The 8,343-nt window shown below is 33.5% G+C and overlaps 2 protein-coding genes across 2 annotated transcripts in view; one reads left to right on the forward strand and one right to left on the reverse strand.

The window, feature by feature from the left end:
- Positions 1-1,146, forward strand: part of LOC108363246 (tricarboxylate transport protein, mitochondrial-like) — a 4,428-nt gene extending 3,282 nt beyond the window's left edge. Inside the window, exon 2 of the mRNA XM_017616543.1 lies at positions 34-1,146. Within this exon, the coding sequence (XP_017472032.1) occupies positions 34-440 (407 nt within the window). The 3' untranslated portion in view covers positions 441-1,146. The remainder of the gene's footprint in view (positions 1-33) is intronic.
- Positions 1,147-7,251: 6,105 nt separating this feature from the next.
- The window catches only part of LOC108363247 (8-oxo-dGDP phosphatase NUDT18-like), a 9,343-nt gene continuing 8,251 nt past the window's right edge, over positions 7,252-8,343 (reverse strand). The window contains exon 3 of the mRNA XM_017616544.1: positions 7,252-7,730. Within this exon, the coding sequence (XP_017472033.1) occupies positions 7,252-7,730 (479 nt within the window). The remainder of the gene's footprint in view (positions 7,731-8,343) is intronic.

The raw sequence follows: 8,343 nt of genomic DNA on the forward strand, positions 1-8,343 counted from the left end.
AGAGTCTTCGCTTTATTCACACATTGCTTTTAGGTTTTGGCGGTGTTTACAAGGGACTTACACCCACCATTCTCAAGCAGGGCTCGAATCAAGCGATACGCTTCTTCGTAATGGAATCGCTGAAGGATCTCTATAAGGGTGAAGATCCGAATAAGCATGTGCCTAAGCTAGTAGTGGGTGCTTTCGGTGCGGTAGCTGGTGCGGCCTCAGTGTTCGGCAATACACCACTTGATGTGGTGAAGACACGCATGCAGGGTCTAGAGGCAGCCAAGTATAAGAACACAGCGGATTGTGCTTTGCAGATTTGGCGTAATGAAGGTGTGACAGCATTTTACAAGGGCACAGTGCCGCGTCTAGGTCGTGTTTGCCTGGATGTAGCCATTACCTTCATGATCTATGATTCGTTCATGGACCTATTCAACAAAGTTTGGAAAGCATAGACAAGGAAATATGAGTAATACCTGCGATGCGAATAGAAGTGCATAGTTGATCTAAAATATAGGAATGAAACCCAATACGCTCATAAGTGTGTCAATATGTAGTTATGCATGCACATAATAACATGCATTTACATATTTGTATGTCTTAATTTACAGTTGTAAATATACATATAAACAAGTAAGAACATAAATGTAAAGTAGCAACATTTGCGGTGTAGCATTACAACAACGCTAGTTAGTTACAGATTTAAAAGACAAAGTGCAGAAATAACCACCTAGTCAATTGATCCAGCTAATGTATGTACAAAAAATTATATATACATACATGTAAATTACTGCAATGTATGGGGTCTCGCAATTAAACAAATAGCCTTTAGTGTGAAACATGGCCAAACTTAGATACATATGTATGCACATATTTACTTACATAAATAGTCCATGAACGGAGATCAATTTAAAAAATAAAACAAACGAATTTTTTCTACCGTAGCAGAAATATTTTTATCGCATTTATTGTTCCTTCGTGCGCCCATCTTCATAAATGAAAACATATTTACAAACATAAAGAAGCATGAAAACACTTACTTACAAATATTTGGTTACTCAATGCACTCTTGTATTTTTTAGAGATCTATACATACACATATTAGTGTACAGTTGTATGCATTTGTATATCAAAAATATTTACATAATGTAAATTTCATTAAAAGCGCATTTACTTAAAAAAACATTAAAAATAAATGACATGTTAAAAAATATAAAAATTACAATAAATTTATTGTGTTTTTTTGGAAATATTTTTAAAGATTTTTCAAAAATCATTTAGAGATCGCGACTTGTAATTTTAGATCAGAAAGTACGGTTTTGTAGATTTATCAGCTTTTGAATGATGACTGGTTTGCATTCAATTTTAAAGATCGAACAGGTTGTGAGAAGAGGGTTTATAGGTATAATAATCTATTGTCAGACTTGGATTGTTAGAAGTTTTCATCGGGCAAATAAAAAATTGTTTCTTAATTTTTTATCTTTTGACCAAAACTTATTCCTACAATTTCAAAATACGTATGTAGCACTATCTAATATTAAACCCATTTTCAAATAAACTGGTACCGCATTTATTGCGATCGCATAAAAATTGTCGAAGTTAGGCAACTATTCTTAAAGCTCAAACGGTCAACGACGTAGCGTAGACGTAGGTTGACGCAGACACGATCAACCTTATGGGATTCGCGTGTTAACCAAAACTCACCACCACATGGCGGTGACGTTGCCGTTGCTTCTCTCTCGCTCTATCAACAGTAAATTTCATATGCTGCTACGTACGTCCATCTACGTTTACGCTACGTCGTTGACTAACTGCGCTTTTAAATACGGCTTAAAATTTATATTACGTACATATGTATGTACCGGACTTTCAGTTTTTTGAGCAGTGAGTGCCTTAGCACTCCGTATATTACGCGCCTAATCATAGTAGTGCCATCGTTTCCTCATTCCGAAACGAATCCGTGACGACTCGACTTCGGCACACTTGCGCGTCGTGTAGAAGTCACCTCATAATAAGCACATATACATACATATATATAACTCATTTTCCTGCTTCCTTCTTCTTTTTCAATTACTCACTTGAACCTTCCCGTAGCGAAATACTGCAAAAACGCGTTTGTTTTAATACAATTTGCGTGCATTTCCATACCAAAACATTAATTTTCATTCATTTTCCCTTAAAAATAAAATAATCATGTTGCAATAAAATATAAAATAATCATCAAATCAAGTAAAGTAATTTGACAAAAATTGAATTTCGAAAAACAAAAATGTGAACAAAAACCCAAGGCGAATTTATATAAGGTGGTGTTACTAGATCAGCTGATTTTGTGTATGTGTTTCGCCTCACGGTTCCTATAAAATATAGTTACCATGAAAAAATGGTTAAAGAAATAATTGGGTATTATTACTGGGAATCTCCTAAAACAGAAACAGAATTTTCCGATCGAAAAATATTGATTTTCTGGAGCTCTACACTATTTCAACGAATAGTTGTGTTCTCCCCATACACGATCATGGAAGACTTTGGGCGCTTTGAGCACGCCCTAAATTTTTTTTTTTCAAAAAAAAAAAGGGAACATATTTTTTCGGTATAGAACCATCCCAGTGGTGGCGGCATTAAAACTCCGACTTTACTTTTTCACAAGTATTTTCGGACCGCTTTGATGCACAACCATATACATATGATATTTACATTTTTAATGAACGATGTACACGTATCAAATTGAAAACTTTAATTATTCAATTCCTTTAAATTCAAGGCATATTCAGTTCCTGTAAAATTAAAAAAATAGACTTATCATCTTTTGAATTCCAGTTTTCCATATTTGTTTTACGCTGTATTGAAAAATTATAACCTGAACACATATAGACAAGTTTTAACCCTATATTTTTTTCTGTTATTTAATTTATACATATTACTTTTTAATAGTTTATTTTGTAACTAAACCGTATAAACTCTAGTTATAAACCCTGTGCAATATTTAAACAAAATTCAATAAACTTTCTTAAAAACTTCAAGTTTTTTATCAGAATAATTGTCGGCCGCTGTGGTGTAGTGGTAAGCAGTGCGCGCTTCCACTCCGCAACGCATGGGTTCAAGCCATGGTCAAAGCAACATCACAAAAATATATAGAAAAAAGCTTATTTTTTTTCTTTTTGTGCTAGCGGTGCTGTGCATTTTTTTCCATACAAAAAAATTGTAGAACGTACTTTTTATGTTTTTTAACAACACCAAACCAGACGTCGCACATAAGAGTATTTATGCAGAAAAACCGGTCAAAAGTCAGATATACCAATTGTTGCATAAGTCCAATAAAAGGTACTATTCCTAAAGCTAAATAACTGATCTATTGAATGGTAGCCATGAAAACTTCCTCCACTGCTTTCCCTTTGACATATGTCAACCTGAAAACAGTCAATGTTGTGATAAATACGTATGTTCTAGCAAAACGAATTCCGTTCATATATTTTTCTGAAAAAGTTTTTTGTGGACTTATGGCAACTGAATATAACTAAATATTTTACGAAAATGATCCTAAAGTTATTATAATAAGTAATTTTCATCCACGATTGAGAGAAATAGAGGTTGCGTCCAACATGGTACCGCTATTCCTCTCTCAGTGAATTTGACAGAATCCTTGTTTGTATGGCGTCACACTTGTGCAACTTGTTTACGTTTTCCTTGCAACATTTTTTCTTCTTGTTCCATTCTTGCTCAAGTTTTCGCATTTCTCTATCGCAATTGCACCAGTGTGATGTCACACAAAGGTTATTCTCAAAAATCCTCTCTGATGGGCGCAATCTTGTATTCTATCATTCTTGATTTTCATCCTATTAATCCTTAATTATGATTAAGTTTCATGTTTTATTTTATAATTTTGTCCGGTTATACAAATAATCCTCTCAAATAAGCAGCCCTTGTTATCGTCACCGACAACAGATTTTGCGCTAATGAATGCTGTTAGGGAAACGTTTACTGAATAGATAAATTGATCAAATTGTCGCTCAGCAGGCTTAACAGTAACAAGTGTTGTTAAAATAGCGTAGTGAATCGCACTACAGATTTCAACGAAATCCTACGAACGAACAAACCTTAAGATACTAAAAAGTGCAACCGTGCATACTGATTCATGTGAAATGGCGAAATTCTCTACATAAACACACACACTAATTAGCAAATGTCAACTAAATCCAAAGAAAGCGGGGTGGAAACACTTAAACAGGTTTTTAAGAATCCAAGGTCGAATAACTTGGCATTTCATTATACTAAATAGTGTCAAGGCCACTCCATTGTGACTGGTGGGATATTTAACTCCATAATTTGATCAATTGTGCATTATAACTATGTCGTCGGACCTTATACAAATATATGTTTTAACACAGGCAAATAACTGATGTATGAAATTCCTTAAAATAATACCAACCAATTTCTAAGTTCTTTGTAACTATTATTTGACTTAATGTGACCGGTGGGAAGCTGAAATCGCTCTATTTTACCATTGTGTCCTCAAAGAATTTAAACACAATACTTAACTTTCAAGGCTGATTTATTGTGTGTGAAATATATATGTAGTACGCGTTTTTGTTTTCTTTAAAAATTCGGCTAACATAATCTTCATAGAAATATTTAAAACTGTGACTGGTATGGATTAACTATGTATGTATGTATGAAGTAAAAGATTGAAAAGAGAAATATGGATTGTTTTGGCATAACGTCTATATATGAAGATAATAGAGTTCTGAGTTGTCCTACTAGATTTCTTTCGGTGCGAGGCACTATATCATATAGCCGCCATATACCCGATCTAGACGACTTGCATCAACTTCATTGTTGTGATGCTATCAACTTGAAATTCGGTTTGTTTACGCAATATGGAGTTCTGAGATTGCCTACAAATTTTTGTTTTTGGCATTTAATGTTATGCTAGTTTTTTCCTCAGCTTTGACACTTTCAAACCGCTGTCAGCTGCTGCTTAGCATCATGTTGAAATTTTTGAAATTGAAAGAAACCATGCCCTCTAAAATATGGTCCGGATTGGGGAGTCGGTTCCCAAGACAAACATATTTGATATTGGGCGGTGTCATTCCCAATTTTCAAAAATTGTATAAAAAATTAAGTATTTGCTTAAGAATCATTAGGGGAGTTAACGATTTGTAGCATTTTAGGTGTAAAGTTCCTACGTAGAAGTCTAGCAAACGTTTTTTTTTTGGTTTTCCAACTACAAAATGAGCGCTAAATTGCAACGTTGCAACTTTGCACCTAAAATTAAATGAATTTTTGGTAAATATCGATGAATTCTATAGCCACATTGCGCAAAAATCTGCAAATCCAATACATATGTGATATACAATGCATATTGTGTTGAACAATTAGTTGTTAAACAGAAACTCCTGAACTACTTACTGTGAAAACTTTATGAAATAATCTTTAATCTTAAGGTTCATTTAATCACAAAATTAACGATTCCAAAGATTGGTACTTTTTATTATTATCATTTGCTTATAAAGATTTAAAACAGGTATAAGAACAGTTTATAAGAATTCGTTGCATAACTACAACGTTTTAAAATATCTTAAATTTTTTGCACTTCAAAAGTTTAAACAATTGTAACTTGCAAATTTCGTATAATATGCTGAAATACAAAAATACGTGTCAGTTTATTTTGCCTCCAGAACACAAAGTAGTATCTCAGGCAAATCTATTTTTCAATTGTTAATATGGATTGACCCATATACACGAAGTGGTGCTATTAGAACAGCTCATTTGATTTTCCTTTGTACACAAATGTCAAAATTTCATATTTCATTTAACAGGCCTATTCTGCTTGTTACCGAACATTTGGACAGCGGAAAATAGTGTTACCAAATAATAACACCACTTCTTGTAACCGCAATTCCAAGCACCTTGATAACAATTTAATCTATTCAGAAATTCAGTTTTGAAGTTTTGTATAAATTCTGGTGTTGCATACTTCACGGGGCAATATTTTGTTCCCTGCTTATGAGATGGTAACAAAATTTACCAGTGCGCAGAATGCGAAAAGGGTTTAAATATTACCGGGAACATTTTTTACCGGTAACAAAATTTTTTTTACCAACGCAGAATAGTAAGTGAGTGAAAAATTGGGAGTGCTTGAATTTTCTTCCCCTCTATAAAAATCATCATTCTGTGATCGGTCAAACAAAATGTTGCCAAGTTACAGACTGGCGTGTTTGAAATTTCATTATTAAGCTGAACTGATTCTTGATGAAAATTTCTAGAAAACACAACTTTGTTATCAATTAAACAAACTTATGTTAAAGTTTGTTAAATTTTTTTTTTTTGTTCAAATATTTCTAATCGCTAATATGGAAAAACCAAATATGAGACTTTAAAAAATCATATTACTTTTTTCTTAGTGTAGAACAAAATACGTAAGTATTCATTTTAACTACGGGAGTATACATACATTAGTTAATACAAAACTTTGAAGCCGTTTTTCCAGAGTTTTGGATTTTTTTAATTTATAACAGTGTTGAAGTAAATGAGTGATATGAAGTGCAAATCTTTCGCTTTTACCAGACATACTTTGTTTCTTGTTATCAATTCGTCAGTGTAAAATTTTTTCTGTGAAGCCCTAAATTAATTCACTTACCTTTACTTCAGTCCGAGATAATTTCAAAAATTTGACATAGAAACTAATGACGCAGTATTAATTAGAGTTAACAGGAAATTTTTATTTATAACATAAAAATTTGTATAACAGCAACTTAATAAACAATGATCGGTGTATATAAAAGCAAAATATTTAAAAAATAAATATTGTTGTACATACGTACATATAATATAGACAGTGACATAATTATAAGGTCACCCGCATATTAATAAGTTTTTACCATTTTTTCCCTAATATTTTTAACTAAAAATATGGTTTATTCTATAACTAAAAACAAAAAATTTGTTTGAAACTAAAATTTCCATCACTTTATTCTGAATTTTTTTTTGGGTATGCAGTTGTATAGCCCTTTCAATTCTAGTATAAAGTGCAAGTTAATTTTTCACAATTCTTTTTGTTGACAGTGATGCGCATTTCCTTCCATATAAAAAAAAATAGCTAAGATTCGTTATAAAGGTACTGCATACCCAAAAGTAAAAGTTTTGAATAAAACGTGTGAACTTTTGGTAAAACATTGTTGATTTTTTATAAATTTTTGTCAAAGTTTGAAACTTGGATTATGGCTCTTGTTATAGAATGAATTATATTTTTATAAATAATTATTAAAATTAATCTGAAAAAATTAAGTAGACAAAAATTATCTTTTCACTAACGAGTACATTCAATGAATTGGTGGCGCGTTTGCGTATGACTGCCACTACGCGCAAGTAGTTCTTGTGGTGTGAGTATTTGGTTGGTAAAACGTCTGGATGGTGCATTAGCGCCTGTGGTGCCGAAGCGCGCTCTTTGTAGGAGCGTCCAATATCAATTAGATTAAGAATGTCATTGGCGCGCAGCGGCAATTCGGAGAGCCTGGAAATCCATTTAGCTTGCAACGATTCATTGTCCGCTTGTGCGGGTGTTTTCAGTATGCCACCAGTTGCGCGGCCAGTGAGCACGAAACGGAACCAAGAACCACCCGCAACCTCAATGGCCAAAAGTGTGGTGAGTTCCACATTAAGGCCAGTCTCCTCGTACACCTCACGCACAGCTGCCTCACAAATGGTTTCACCTTTCTCCATGCGTCCAGCTGGGAGATACCATTTACCTGAAATAAAATTAATGCAATTGTAAAAATGTTTATTATTTTTATTGAGCTTTTTACCATGATTATGTTTATAGGGAAAAATGGAAAAAGCAACAAAGTCTAAGCGGTAGAAGTTATAGCACATATTTCGGAGTTCATCACATCTCCTCATCATACTTCTTTTTCTAGACTTCAGCATGGATCGAATCCGCAACATCGATGTGCAAAGTCACAAGCGTTAACCACTGAGCTATGCATACCCCCTAAACTCTTGTTGCTATGTAATTCATTTTCCTTATTCAACCTACTACTATCAAGTACAACTGATTTGCCGCTATTTAAACTTGACAGCGTGGTTGTTGTTGTAAATTCTATACATGCATTTGCTTTATTGTACATAGGTGACCTGGTCTACGAAAAGGGAGCTTACGTGCGAAAACTAGTTTTCTGTGAAAAAGCCGTTAAAAGTAAGCAACTCGTTTCGTCAGTTTCTCATTATCTCGTTAATTGTTCTCCGCGCCGGACGTCCAGTAAGTGTTGTTGTTGGTCCAGTAAGTGTTGTTGTTGGTCGGAATATTATTATAGTTCATCGTGTAAGTTGCTAGTGTGGAACATTTAAAAAAGTAAAAGTAAG

This window comes from Rhagoletis zephyria, unplaced genomic scaffold (genome assembly GCF_001687245.7).
Source record: "Rhagoletis zephyria isolate East Lansing unplaced genomic scaffold, Rhagoletis_zephyria_1.1 Rzeph_scaffold_01226, whole genome shotgun sequence".
NCBI classification, from domain to species: Eukaryota; Metazoa; Arthropoda; class Insecta; order Diptera; family Tephritidae; genus Rhagoletis; species Rhagoletis zephyria.